This window comes from Crocuta crocuta, unplaced genomic scaffold (genome assembly GCF_008692635.1).
Source record: "Crocuta crocuta isolate KB4526 unplaced genomic scaffold, BGI_CrCroc_1.0 scaffold216, whole genome shotgun sequence".
NCBI classification, from domain to species: Eukaryota; Metazoa; Chordata; class Mammalia; order Carnivora; family Hyaenidae; genus Crocuta; species Crocuta crocuta.
Genome location: NW_027531504.1, coordinates 1,265,906 through 1,280,179, shown reverse-complemented (window position 1 = coordinate 1,280,179; position 14,274 = coordinate 1,265,906). Strand labels below are relative to the sequence as shown.

The window sequence follows — 14,274 nt, the reverse complement described above, 5'->3', positions numbered from 1 at the left end:
GCATGTTCATCTCCCAGTGAGACTAAGCCTATGAACTCTAACCAGGATCTAAAGCATAGGGAGCATTCCCCTATTAGTCACTTGAGACACATTCTTCTAGTCATCTTCTTTGAGGTACATTTTAGGAAGTAGCATAATTCTTGATCTGAAAGAAACTTCAAAGGTCAACACACTCAACTTCCACTCCTGGCCAAGACAGAATGACAGGCACAAGATTTACTCCCCCACCTGAAACAATCAAAGAGAAAACAGGAAGGGAGAAAAAAAAGTATGAGACTACTGTTTTCAAGACACCAAATGTTGGGCAGCCAAGAATAGGGATCCCTGGGAAACAGAAAACAAATCAGGTGAGCCCCTTGATTGTCTCAGCTTGCTACTTTGACATGGTTTCCAGATAGGAGGCTAGGGAAGGAGAACCCAAGCAGAACCTGGTAGCCTGCCTGAGTTGAGAAGATGTTGTTGAGAGTGCAAGGAGACCAAGACAGTTAGGGTCACAGAACAGAGTACCACAAAGTAGAAAGTTCCACCAAGAGAGAACTCTGAAGATCAGCAGAGGGCTCCCCTCAAGTATTCACCTGACAACTGATTAGTGGATGTATACTAGGAAACTATCCAAAGTCAGTGAAAGAACCTCAAAGGATTTCCACTGTTATTGGAACACTTCATAATTCACAGAACATTGAATGTAAATGCTCTAAAGATCCCAATCCAAAATTGAGAAGTTAATAAATTGAGTAAAAAAAGCAAGGCTTAATTCTTTGCTGTCTACAAGAAACATACTTTAAATATAAAGACACAAATAGGTTAAAAGTTGAAGCTTCAGAAAAGTTATACCACGCTAACCAAAAGAAAGCTGAGGAGGCTATACTGATATCAGATAAAATAGATTTCAGAGCAAAGAATATTAACAGAGATCAAAGTGAATTTAGTCAGTTCATCAGGAAGATATAACAATCCTAAAAGTCTACAGCTTCAAGCTACATGAAGCAAAAACAGAACTGAAAAGAGAAATAGATAACTTCACAATTATAGTCAGATTAATAGAATAAGTAGACAGAAAATCAGTAGGAGTTAGAAGACCTGGACAACATTATCAATGAACTTAACTGATCTTTTAGAGCAGTCCACTACCAATAAGAGCATAATATGTTTTTTTTTTTTAAACTGCATATAGAGCATTACCAAGATAGGTCATATTTGAGGGCATAAAACAAGACTTGATAGATTTAAAGGGATTCAGGTCATACAGAGTATGGTTTTTAACCACAGAGGAATTATATGTTAATAAGAAGATAATTTCTGGAAACTTCATAAATATTTAAAACTAATATACTTTTAAATAACTTAGTGAAAGAAGAAATCAAAAGAAAAGTCAGTATGTTGTATTCAATGAAAAAACACAATATATCAAAAAGTGCAATACTTAGGGAGAAATTTATAGTACTACATGCCAATATATATGAAATGTCCAAATTAGTGATCTCCCCTTTCTCCTTAAAAAAAAAAAAAAAAAAGGAAAAGAAAGTAGGTAGATGAAAGGAAATAATAAAAGAGAGGAAATCAATGAAGTAGAAAACAGAAAAAACAAGAAAATCATTGAAACCAAAAGCTGTTACTTAGGAGGAAAAATAATAAAAAAAAAAATTTATAAACCTTGTGGTAGACACACCCAGGGTGACTTCCCAGTGAGTCATGCCCTGTATAATTCCTCCCCCACAAGTGTGGGCAGAAACTGTCCCTTAAATTTAACCTATAGAATATTGCAAAGGTGATTGTGTCACTCCTGTGATTTTGTTACATTACAAAGCTCAAGAGATCTTTCAGGTGTGAAGTCTCTTAATCAGTTTGACTGACTTAATCAAAAGGAAGGTCATTCTGGGTGGGCCTGACCTAAACAGGTTTAGGCCTACCACCAGCTCAGAAACTTGCAGTGACACAGATTCACTCCCTCCATTGCTGGTTTTGAACAAGCAAGTAGCCAGGAATATTGTAGCTGCAAGGAAATCAATTCTGTCAATAATGTGACACAGCTTGGAAGTGGATCCTTTCCTAGTTGAACTTCCAGGTAAGAATGCAGTCTAGTCAAAACCTTCACTTTGGCTTTATGAAACCCAAAACAGAGAATTTAAGTAAAGCATGTCCAGACTTCTGACTAAAAGAACCTGTGAGATAATAAATGGCTATTGTTTTTAGCTACTATATTTCTTGTAATTTGTTACATAGTGATAGAACACTAATGCAAACTTCTAGCCAGAGTTCTCAGGAAGTAAAGAGAGAAAACACAAATTCCTAAATTTCTGGGAAGAGGAGAGGTGATCTCACCAAAATATTCTGAATATTTTAGTAATCTTTTATTATGAATAATCTTGTCAATAAATTTGATGACTTAAATGAAACGGACAAATTTCTTGACAGATGAATTTAATCAAAACCCATTTAAGAAGAAATAACCTGTATTGTTGATTTTAGCCATTCTGACAGATGTGAGATGATATCTCATTGTAATTTTGATTTGGACTTCCCTGATAATCAGTGATGTTGAGCATCTTTTTGTGTGTTTCTTGGCCATCTGGATGTCTTTTGAAAAATGTCTATTAATGTCTTCTGCACATTTTTATATTGAGTTATTTGTTTTTTGGATGTTGAGTTGTGTAAGTTCTTTATATATTTTGGAATGTGTATGTCAGATATGTCATTTGCATTTATCTTATCCCATTCCATAGGTTGCCTTGTAGTTTTGTGGATCATTTCCTTCACTGTGCAGAAACTTTTTATTTTGATGTAGTCCCAGTAGTTTAATTTTTTACTTTGGTTTCCCTTGCTTCAGGGGACATATCTAGAATGAAGTTGCTATGCCCAATGTCGAAAAATTTTTGGGTTTCCTGTCTCACATTTAGGTCTTTGATCCATTTGAATTTATTTTGTGTATGGTTTAAGAAAGTGATCCAGTTTCATTCTTTTGCATTTTGCTGTCCAGTTTCCCCAGCACCATTTGTTAAAAGAGACTGTCTTTTGCCCCCTGGATATTCTTCCCTCTTTTGTTGAAGATTAATTGACCATACTTGTGGGTACATTTCTGGGTGTTTAATTCTGTTCCATCGATATATGTGTCTATTTTTGTGCCAGTACCATACTGTTTTGATCATTACAGCTTTGTAATATAACTTGAAGTCCAGAATTGGGATGTCTCAAGCTTTGCTTTTCTTTTTCAAGATTGGTTTGGCCATTAAGCTTCTTCTGTGGGGTTCCATTCAAAGTTTTGTTTGTTCTAGTTTTGTGAAAGATTCTGTTGGTAANGGACAGGTGTTGGCAAGGATGTTGAGAAAGGGGAACCCCCTTACACTCTCAGTGAGAATGCAAACTGGTGCAGCCACCATGGAAAACAGTATGGAGGTTCCCCCGAAAAGTTAAAAATATAACTACCCTATAATCCAGCAATTGCACTACTAGGTATTTACACAAAAAATGCAAAAGTACTAACTCAAAGCAATACANGATGAGCACTGGGTGTTACATGGAAACCAACTTGACAATAAACTATTTGTAATAAATAAATAAATAAATAAAATGAAAAAAATAAATAAAAAGGGAAAAAAAAGTGAGAGTGGCAAATCAAGAAACAGACTTTTAACTATAGAGAATAAACTGATGGTTACCAGAAGGGAGGTGGGTGTGGGGGATGGGTTAAATAAATGGGATTAAGGAGTGCACTTGTGATGAGTATCAGGTGATGTAGGGAAATACTGAATCACTACATTATACACCTGAAACTAGTAGAACACTGTAAATTGGGATTTCAGTAAAAACTTAAAAATAAACTTATGCTGAGCGAAATAAGTCAGGCAGAGAAGGACAAATATCATATGTTTGCACGTATAGGAGGATTAGGAGGAACTTGACGGAGGAACAAGGGGGAGAAGAAGGGCAGAAATGGTGGGGGAAAGGGAGAGAAGCAAACCATGAGAGACTCTTGAATGCTGACAAAAACTGAGGACTGATGGATGTGGGGGGGAGGAGGGATGGGCATGGAGGAGGACACTTGTGGGGATGAGCACTGAGTGTTATGTGGAAACTAATTTGACAATAAACTATTAAAAAAATAAATAAATAAATAAATAAACTTATGTATATAAGCACAAAAAAGGAAGAAATAACCTAATTAGCCCCATATGTATTAAAGAAATTGAATTTATGCTTTAGAATCTTCTCACAAAAATACTCCTGCAGGCCCAGATTATTTTTTTATTTATTTTTTTTTACAAATAGTTTATTGTCAAATTAGTTTCCACATAACACTCAGTGCTCATCCCCACAAGTGTCCTCCTCCATGCCCATCCCCCCCCCCCCCCACATCCATCAGTCCTCAGTTTTTGTCAGCATTCAAGAGTCTCTCATGGTTTGCCTCTCTCCCTTTCCCCCACCATTTCCGCCCTTCTTCTCCCCCTTGTTCCTCCGTCAAGTTCCTCCTAATCCTCCTATACGTGCAAACATATGATATTTGTCCTTCTCTGCCTGACTTATTTCGCTCAGCATAACACCCTCAAGGTCCATCCATGTTGCTACACATGGCCAGATTTCATTGTTTCTCATTGCCATGTAGTATTCCATGGTATAGATAAACCACATCTTCTTGATCCATTCATCTGTTGATGGACACTTAGGCTCTTTCCATGTTTTAGCTATTGTGGAGAGTGCTGCTATGAACATTGGGGTACATGTGCTCCTATGCATCAGCATTTCTGTATCCCTTGGGTAAATTCCTAGCAGTGCTATTGCTGGGTCATAGGGGAGTTCTATTGTTAGTTTCCTGAGGAACCTCCACACTGTTTTCCAGAGGGGCTGTACCAGTTTACATTCCCACCAACAGTGTAGGAGGGTGCCCGTTTCTCCACATCCTCGCCAGCATCTAGAGTTCTCTGATTTGCTCATTTTAGCCACTCTGACTGGCGTGAGGTGGTATCTCAGTGTGGTTTTGATTTGTATTTCCCTGATGAGGAGGGATGCTGAGCATCGTTTCATGTGTCTGTTAGGCCCAGATTATTTTATTTGTGAATTCTATGAGCCATTCAAGAAAGAAGTAATACCAACTTTAAAAAACTCTTTCACAATTTCACAAAATTGAAACAAATAGTCATATATCCATATGATTGAAAACCCAACAATGAAAATAATGAGCTACAACACAGGTGAATCTCAAATTATCCTGAGTAAAAGAATTCAGACCAAAAAAATATAAATACTGTATGATTCCATTTATATAAAACTCTAGAAAATGCAAACTGATAATGACAGAAAGCAGATAAGTGTTGCCTTGGAGATGACCTAGGGAGGAGTGCAATTCCAAAGAAGCATGATAAAACTTTGGGGTAATGGATATGTTTGCTATCTTGACTGTGCTGATGGTTTCAGGTGTGCATATAGAAGTCAAATCTTCTCAAATTGTGTGTTTTACATCTGATTCATCTGTCGTTTGTCAGTTATGCCTCAGTAAGGCTGTTTTTATAGTATCTATATATCCAACACCCTTCCCCCAATTTATATGTGAGAAAATTGAAGCCTGAGGACAAGAGAACTTTTTCAAAGTCATACCACTAGTCCAATGCAGAAGGGTTAGATTTATCCACATTGAAGCTTCTGGATGAATATATTAAAAGGGCTCCTGGAAGAAAGTCATTTTTTTGTGGTTTTTTTATGTTTATTTATTTATTTATTTAACAGTTTCTTTTCAAGTTGGTTTTTTGATATGATAAATGCATCCACTTTTCTCAGTACATTCTCTCTGTGCCAGGCACTATGCCAGGTATGCTTCACTGTTTTGTTTCTATTTGAAAATCTGATTTCCCAGCCCTTGATTCCAGTTTGCTAGCAGAGAGTAACACTTTCCAAACTGAGTACCCAACTGGGTTCGAATCATCTTTGATAAGCTAGATGGCTTGCTCCAAAAAGTACCCCCCTTACACTAGTCGTGAACATTGTGAGGATTCAGACTCTGTGTTAGTTCAAACTGCACTTTTCTGTCATTTTAGGTCTTAATCGTTTGCTGACCAACGGCTCCTATGAAGCTGCATTTCCTTTGCATGAGGTATTGTCCTGCCTTTCCTCCTCCTTTGTCCATTTCTTGTGATTAAATCAGCTTCTGGGAATAGTCATTAATTGAGTTTGCTGATATGACATTTGCTCAGAGTAATTTAATTTGTTCAGTGGATAATGGGGGGGGTGGGGCTACTTGCATTGTGACATCTCTCCCCCAACAAAGATTTATTTCTATATATATTTATGTAATTGTAAGAATACTTGAATCAAGAGTCACTCAGCATAAGTTCAGAGTAATCACTGAGGGACTCCAAGTCATAAAATTAGAGAGGCATTGAAAATTTGCATGAGGCACCAGACCTATGGGGAAAATGTTGCTGAAATACATAGTCTCTGCAACAAAGAAATTTATAACTATTCCTTTGAGAGTAGGAGGGAGCCATCTTGAAAAGTCTCTGGTAAGCAAAGGGTGATGCATGAAAATGAGTTGTATTGTACATATTATTGTTCATTTAAGTTCTATAAATTTTTATATTCTCCTTATTTGCTTCATGGCTTTTGTCATTTAGATGGATTTTAGTAAATATAATTGTGATTACCCTTAACTCTGTTTTACCCATTCAATTTTAGGTTATTTAACCCAGAATTCTCTTTTACACATAGGTTTTTAGGGACATAATCCTCATGATTGGTGAGAGATTGTTCTTCTCTTCATAGTATTGAGCCCCTACTTTGTACCAGTCACTGTGTGACACAGCACAAAAATGATTATCATAGCCCATGTCCTGTAGGACCTCACAAACTAGCCAGGCTGGAACTCCTGGGAGTGATTTCCAGAAGCCTTCTACTAGAAATGATGTTAAGGAGTTTGCCAGTAAACTTTGGAAAACAGTTCCAACAGTTCATAATGGCAAATCTTTCCAAAGGATACCTTTTATTATTTGGCTTAGAGTATTGCCTTGTTTTAAATACCACAGGCATGCAAAGGTCATAGAGAATTTTACAAATTTTATTCATTAAGGAAACTAGAAGCTTTGGTCTGAGACCCTGTTTACAGGCTGCCATGACATCATTTTGGAATGATTCTTTTAGTATGACAAAAGCAAACATTTTGACCCAGAGGTTTTCTAGAGCCACACACAAGTGATTCTGAAGACAGATTTCCCAAAAAAAAAAAAAAAAATCATGTGGCCTCCTGTAGTTATTAGTTGGCATTGCCCCAAAAAGTTTTCAGTGACACCTGCATCCTCCCGCAGCCAACCCCTTGCCTGTAGTGAGCAATGGTAGGTAACAGAAGTATCTGTGTAGGTATGAGGAGGTCTAAGAAGATGCAGCTTTGAAACCCCATGGAGTAACTCAAGGTGTCTTTGTGGTTTTCACATCTCAGTAAAGCTCTCTATTCTCTGAGAAGAGAACTTCCAAATCAGTAATAGCAACAACAATAACATAATTGCTCTTTTGACTCTTTACTCTGAGTTTAGCTTGATTATATTATTTAACTTCATAATAACCTTCAAAGGCAGGAAATCAGGAAGAGCAGATATTGTTGCCTATGCTTCATGTTAAAAATTTAAATAACGATTTAGAGAAAGTTTAGCCCACCTCTAGTCACTGTGTGACTATGTTGACCTGAGACTAGAACCTGAGTTTCTTGCCTCTCAGCCTGGTTCACCTTCCACAAGAAAGAACTTTTTAGGTTAATGTTAATAATTAGTCCACTTCCAGAAAGTACTTTTTCTGTTTGTGAAACTACCATTGCCATTAACTGAACTCAGAAAAACCCGCAACTGTCTGGCCCTTCATCCCATCATTTGTTCCTTGAAGTGGTTGAATTATACTTGAATTATTGTAATTTTGAGATTATATCCAGCTTTTATATTCTAGAGGTTTTGCATGGATAAGGCAAGGGTACAGCAATGGCTATTTACCAACTACTCTGTCTTGAGACAAGTGGAAAAGAGAACTAAGTCTTAGGCATGTCCTCTGGGCAAGACACTTTATTCATTCAAACCGTGAAAGAAGTCTAATGAAGCAGGTATTTTTTTTCCATTATGAATTAGGAATCCAGAGCTCAGAGAATTTAAGGCCTTCGAGCTAAAAAGTAGCAGAACTGAGTTTTAACTCAGTTCAAACCTGCCTCAGTCTAACAAGCATGTGCTTTTTACTACACAGCACCATCAACAAGATTATGTCCACAATAAATGCTTTGCCTTCAATAATATGGAACCATTTCTTTCCTATATCACCCCTATCACTACTCTTGCCATAATAGACTAGTATTACTTTCAGCTTTTCCTTATGACTTTTTTGGGTATTACCTCACTGGCAGTGGTGTTTTTATCCCAGGGAAGTTACAGAAGTAAAAACTCCATTAGAACCCACGGAGCGGAAAACCACCGACATCTGCTCTATGAGTGCTGGGCCTCCTGGGGTGTGTGGTATAAATACCAGCCTTTGGATCTTGTAAGGTGAGTTTTTAACCAGCTGCAAATATAAAGCTTGGACAGAATGATTAGGGGAAACAGTCAGCTGGGACAAGAAAAAAGTCTGAACTACACAAACTCTTGCTCAAATCTGGCTTTATCTCAAAAAGGCAACTCCGTCAGAGGACATCGGTAATTCTTGGTAAACTAGATCTCACTCTGATGAGGATGGTGCTTACTTCAAAAAGGCCTTAGGAAGGGGTGTGTGAGATCAGCCAGGCCTCCCACAGGACTTTATAAGGAGCAGGTCATCCATGTGATGATTACTGACAAATTATCAATAATGACTGCAGAAAGATGGCATGCTTACATATTTTAGAGACAAATAGAGTGTTAGTTGCTATGTAAGTAGGAAATACGGATTCTGTCATAATAATAAATTTCAGGCTTATTTTAATTTTCAACCAAGAAATTTGAAAGATTGTTTTAATTCTACATGTCAAATCGGTACATCAGTGTTTAACCTGTGATAACATTGGGAATGTATGCTTTTTTAACTATTTATATCTAACTTTCAGCATTCATGGCAGCATTATACTCTGACATCTCATTAGTTATTTAGAAGCTGGTTATTGTTAGCATTGGGTACCAACAATCCACACTTTGTGGATTCCTTAAAAAAGGGAAAGTCGTGTCTCATTTCCTAGACTAGCTTGATTTGTTTTACTCCGACTAGTGCCCTTAAAAAATGAGCCCAGAGGAAAATGAAATAATAAGACAACTCACTTTATGTTTTGTTTCCCTGGGCAGTCACTCATTCTTCCTGCCAGAGTCCTTGTTCCTAAGTATTTACTCCTACTGACCCAAGGGCACTGACGAATTGTGCACTATTCTTTGTATTAGTAACAAATGATCCAGATGATCTGGGTGCGTGGAAAATATTTTCTGAGATGAGATCATTTTCTTTTCACAAGTCTCAATACATGCTAAAACAGTAGGGAGAAAAATACAAGTGAGTGCCCTTCCCAGCCTCATTCCCAATATTACAGGAATACACTGATTAAAAATTCTAGAAAAGTACTGCAGGCAAAATATCTTGACATTGTTTTTTTTTATTTTTATTTATTTCTAGGAGAGAGAGAGACAGCGTGAGCAGGGGAGGGTCAGAGAGAGAGGGAGATACAGACTCTGAAATAGGCTCCAGGCTCTGAGCTGGCAGTCAGCACAGAGCCCGACGCGGGGCTCGAACCCATGAACCGCAAGATCATGACCTAAGCAAAAGTCGGACGCTTAACCAACTAAGCCACCCAGGCGCCCCCATCTTGACATTGTTTTGATCAAGACTTTGCAGTTTCTCAACTGCCCATTGTGTTCTAGTATGATGCTAAATACTATTGGCAAAGACAGTTGGAAGCCACCATATCTAAGAAACTCAGTTTCCTTCAGAAAAACAGTCTCTGCATACTTGAAAAAACTGGAAAACCATACAAGACTATGCACAGTTAGGTATAAAATGTGTGATGAATTTTACATCAATTTGGAAAGGTGGGAAGAATAGATATGGATAGATGCTTCCGTGAAAGGCTCTGTAGAGCTGAGCCTGGAAGGGACTGGGATTTATATTGGCCAAAAGGAAGGGAGATGAAAAGCACAAGCAAGATTTGAATAGAATGAAGTTGTGGAGTATCTAGGGAATCTCCTCTCTTAAATGTTCTTTTCCTGTAAATTTTGTTCTTCCATGTCTCTTGAATCCAGCCACACCCTAGGATCTCCTCCACCATACCGCCTCCTTCACCTTACAACCTGGACTATGGCTGTTGTCCCGTGCTTGGTCTCCTTTCTCCCACTCTGGTCCCTTCCAATCCATTCTCTAACCTGCAGACAGAGTGATATTTTTGGAATGTGAATCTGATTATGTCCCTTGCATGTTAAAACTCTCTTATGATTTTCCCTTTCTCCCAAGACAAGGATCAGTGCATTTCACTGGTTTGCAAGACCCTCTGAGGCCCAACCTCCACCTACCTCACCAGCCCATCTCTTGTGATCAGTGTTCCAGGCACACTGCCCTTATTTTACCTGGTTCCTTCTGCTACAGGTTCTTTGTACTTATGGTTCCTCTGTTGGAAACACTCTTATCATGTCCCCAGTCCTTCCTAGCTAATAGTCACCTCCTCAGAGAAGTCTTCCCTAATTAGGACAGTCACATGGTCTTAGCTTATATTCTTGTGGACTTGTGTTCTTCTCTTTTTGTAGCCCTTTTCCCAGTGTTATTATTATAAACTTATTTCTTTAACTGATTGATGTATGTCTGCTCTATCAGCCTGTGAGCTGTACAAGAGCAGGGACCATGCTTATTTTGTTCTTCATTTTACCTTCAGTTCATAGCCCAGTATTTGCCACTTGGAAGGTACTTTCTATTTGTTGAATGAATAAAAGAATATTTATTTGTGTATTTGAATGTATGTTAGAGAAGTCTTCAGGGAGTGAAAAAAAATTTCTGTTGGAATACAGTGGAAGATAGGATAAATGGGATAATCTTTATCTCATCTTTTAGGAGCTTTTAGGAACCATTGGCCATTCTTAGAGGAAAGCAGAAGCCAGTATTTGGAAATAAGTCATTAACAACATTTGTTTAGAATGGGAATTTTAAAAAATAATTAGAATATTATTATATTAAACTAAACAATAATGAACTTCTGGGGTGCCTGGATGGCTCAGTCAGTTAAATGTCTGACTCTTGATTTCAGTTCAGGTCATGATCTCACAGTTTGTAAGTTCAAGCCTCGCATCGGGCTCTACGCTGACAGCACGGAGCCTGCTTGGGATTCTGTCTCCCCGTCTCTCTGCGCCTCCCCGACTTGCTCTCTATCTCCAAAAATAAACTTGAAAAAATAATGAACCTCTAACTAATGACATGTAGCACTTGAGAGGCATAGAAAACACAATTTGGGTTGTATTCTAGTGTAAGTCAATTATGTTATTAATGGTGTTTGAAAATAAAAGAAAAAAACAAGGCATTCCCTGAACACTACTGAACTTCACAGACTGAAGGGCACTAGGCAGACTCGTTAGTCTCCGAAAAAACATTTTTAGAGGTGAATGTTGAAACTTGTGAAAAATCATCACTTAAGAGGAAAAGTTATTCTCAGTGTCCATTCATGTTGAATCTCAGTAAGTAGAGTTGTTTTCTTTCTAATATCATGCATTTCTAGCATTGTAAACATCTTATAAGGCTACAAAATATTGAGGGAGNNAAAAGGGTATCTAAAGTTTTTCACAATCACTTTGTTTCCTGTTTTTAAAAATATATGTCATTATAATACATGTGCTACAAACAAGCACACACTTGGAATGGCCAAGATGAGTTCATGTGTTTGTTGTCAGCAGCACTTCAAATTCTCCTGGTTCTGTAGTAAGAAGTGTCGTATCTTCCTGAATGGGCATGGGTTTACTCTGTGTTCTCATAACAAACTTGTGTATAATCATGTTCTTTTATAGGAAGAATTTATTTTATTTCCAATACATAATAGTAGGGGAAGAAATTGAAGCCCAGAGCCTTAATTTGGTCAAGTATTCTATTCTCTTAGATGCATGTTTATCAGCAAGGACACTACAAAGTAAAATTACTGGGCAAAGTGTTAAAATGCTGTTGTGTCTTAAACAGGCGGTACTTTGGAGAGAAGATTGGGCTGTATTTTGCCTGGTTGGGCTGGTACACTGGCATGCTCTTCCCAGCTGCCTTCATTGGATTGTTTGTCTTTTTGTATGGCGTCATTACTCTGGATCACTGCCAAGTCAGGTATGGGGAGCTCTGGGTGAGCTCCTATTTGCTTCTATTTAGACATGGGTGGTGGTACTTTGGGGATGTTCCCAGATCATGGACCCACTTTTCCTTGTAACTTCCTTCTCAGTCACTCCTAGAAGAATTCAAAAGGCTCAGTTCACTAGATCTTCCATCCATTGCCCATGCTACTGTATCTTCATATGCCAGGGTAGCAGTGTTTATACTTATGGACATATAAGCCACTCTATATCCACCGAAAAAAAATCACTTTCATTCACTGGCTAAAAATTGCTCTCCTTCTGAATTTTTACCTTTTCTCTTTATGCTAATATTGCAAAGTGGCAGGTTCACAATCATTTTTTATGAATTCTGTGTTTTTACAAGGACCCTTTAAACATAAATCAGAAAGACATCTTACCAACTTGTTGGGACCTTGAGAATGATTCAGTGTTGAGGACTGTTAGCTCTCTCACCAGAATATAGTTTAAGATATTTACAGAGAGTTTATTGCCAGGCTGGACAGTGATCTTAAATAATAAATGTGCCATTTAGGAGTGATTACTAAAGTAAAAGGGATTGACTGATTCTCCTGCCTATAAAAATATTTTACTTTTTGGTGAAATTGTTAATGGGTATGTAGTTTTCCCCCAGAACTAATGCATCATATTTTTATTTATTCCTCCATTATTTTCACTTACCATGCACATAGATTTGAGGCGGGCACTTTTAGGTACCTTGTTGTTCCTAAAATTCAATATGAAACTGCTTCAAATCTATGAAATGTTGTGAATGACTTTTGTGTAATTTAGGGTATAACATCCAATGTTTTGCTTCATGTATTTTCAGAGTTTAACTTATTAATATGTAAAGCCAAGAAACAGCCTCATAAATAAGTAGATTTATCAAATTACCAAAATGTGCAGGCACTTTTCTCTTAGATGCATCTCTTAATAACAGATAAGGCTAGGAAGCTAATAAGGACAAAAATATGAGCTACTGGGTCTTATTTAGTGGTTGACTATTCTGGCGAAATTGGATGGAAAAACTTGCTCTTATGTCATTAAAAAGTAGTCCTTTTCTGTTCTCTTTTCCAGTAAAGAAGTCTGCCAAGCTACAGATATCATCATGTGTCCTGTGTGCGATAAATACTGTCCATTCATGAGGCTGTCAGACAGCTGCGTTTATGCCAAGGTAATTTCAGATCTGCAGCATTTTAGGTGGATTCAATCTTTCATACATTTTCCTGAGGAACAGAGGATAACTGTATTCTCTTTGTCATATCTGGTCCTTGATTCTCAAGTTCATGTTGTAGGAGAGAGTTACCTCTATCACTTGGTATTCTAATTCAGATATGATTTTTACAATATATGTATTTTAAAATGTATTAGCTCTGATTATCATCACAAGAAGCTGCAGTTTGCATACTGACAAGAGTACGGTTGTTAGAGTCAGAGAAAGATTCAAATCTTGACTCTGCTATTTACCACTTGTCAGCCCAGGAACAAGTTATTTAACCTCTCTGAGTCACAGTTTTCTTATCTATAAAATGAAGAACATGATGATTGTTTCACAATGGTTATAAGAAATAGAATAAAATGTATAAGATATTCATAAATGACAGCCGCATCGTTTTCCTCTTTCATCATTATTGTCAAAAATTTTAGACTCAAGACTAGCTCAGCTACTTACCTCCTTGACCTTGCACATGGACAGTGTCTTTGAGGCTGAGCTTTTTCATCTCTAAAATGCACACAGTGATAGCTGCCTTCTCTGCCCCATGGTATGTCATGAAGACCAAAGAAGACAGTCCTATATGGAAAAGTTCTTTGAAAAGAACAAATATATCGCGTCATTACATCTATTATATATAATTGCATGTTTCTTTCCCATGTTATGCTTTTATTAAAACTTTAGAATTCATTGAATGCCTTATTTTTTATTTATGGTCACGCTCACTAATGCAAAGCAGTAGTTGGAGTATGGGCTGCCGAAGACTTTTCTGATACCACTGCCTGTCAACTTGCCCAAATTTCA

At 37.5% G+C, this 14,274-nt stretch overlaps 1 protein-coding gene across 2 annotated transcripts in view; it reads left to right on the top strand.

Moving 5' to 3' along the window:
• ANO4 (anoctamin 4) overlaps positions 1-14,274 on the top strand; it is a 342,675-nt gene that overhangs the window by 239,238 nt on the left and 89,163 nt on the right. For both annotated transcript variants that reach the window (XM_077772254.1, XM_077772253.1), the window contains 4 exons: positions 6,027-6,082; positions 8,380-8,501; positions 12,121-12,255; positions 13,335-13,431. In XM_077772254.1, coding sequence (XP_077628380.1) covers positions 6,027-6,082; positions 8,380-8,501; positions 12,121-12,255; positions 13,335-13,431 — 410 coding nt within the window. The remainder of the gene's footprint in view (positions 1-6,026; positions 6,083-8,379; positions 8,502-12,120; positions 12,256-13,334; positions 13,432-14,274) is intronic.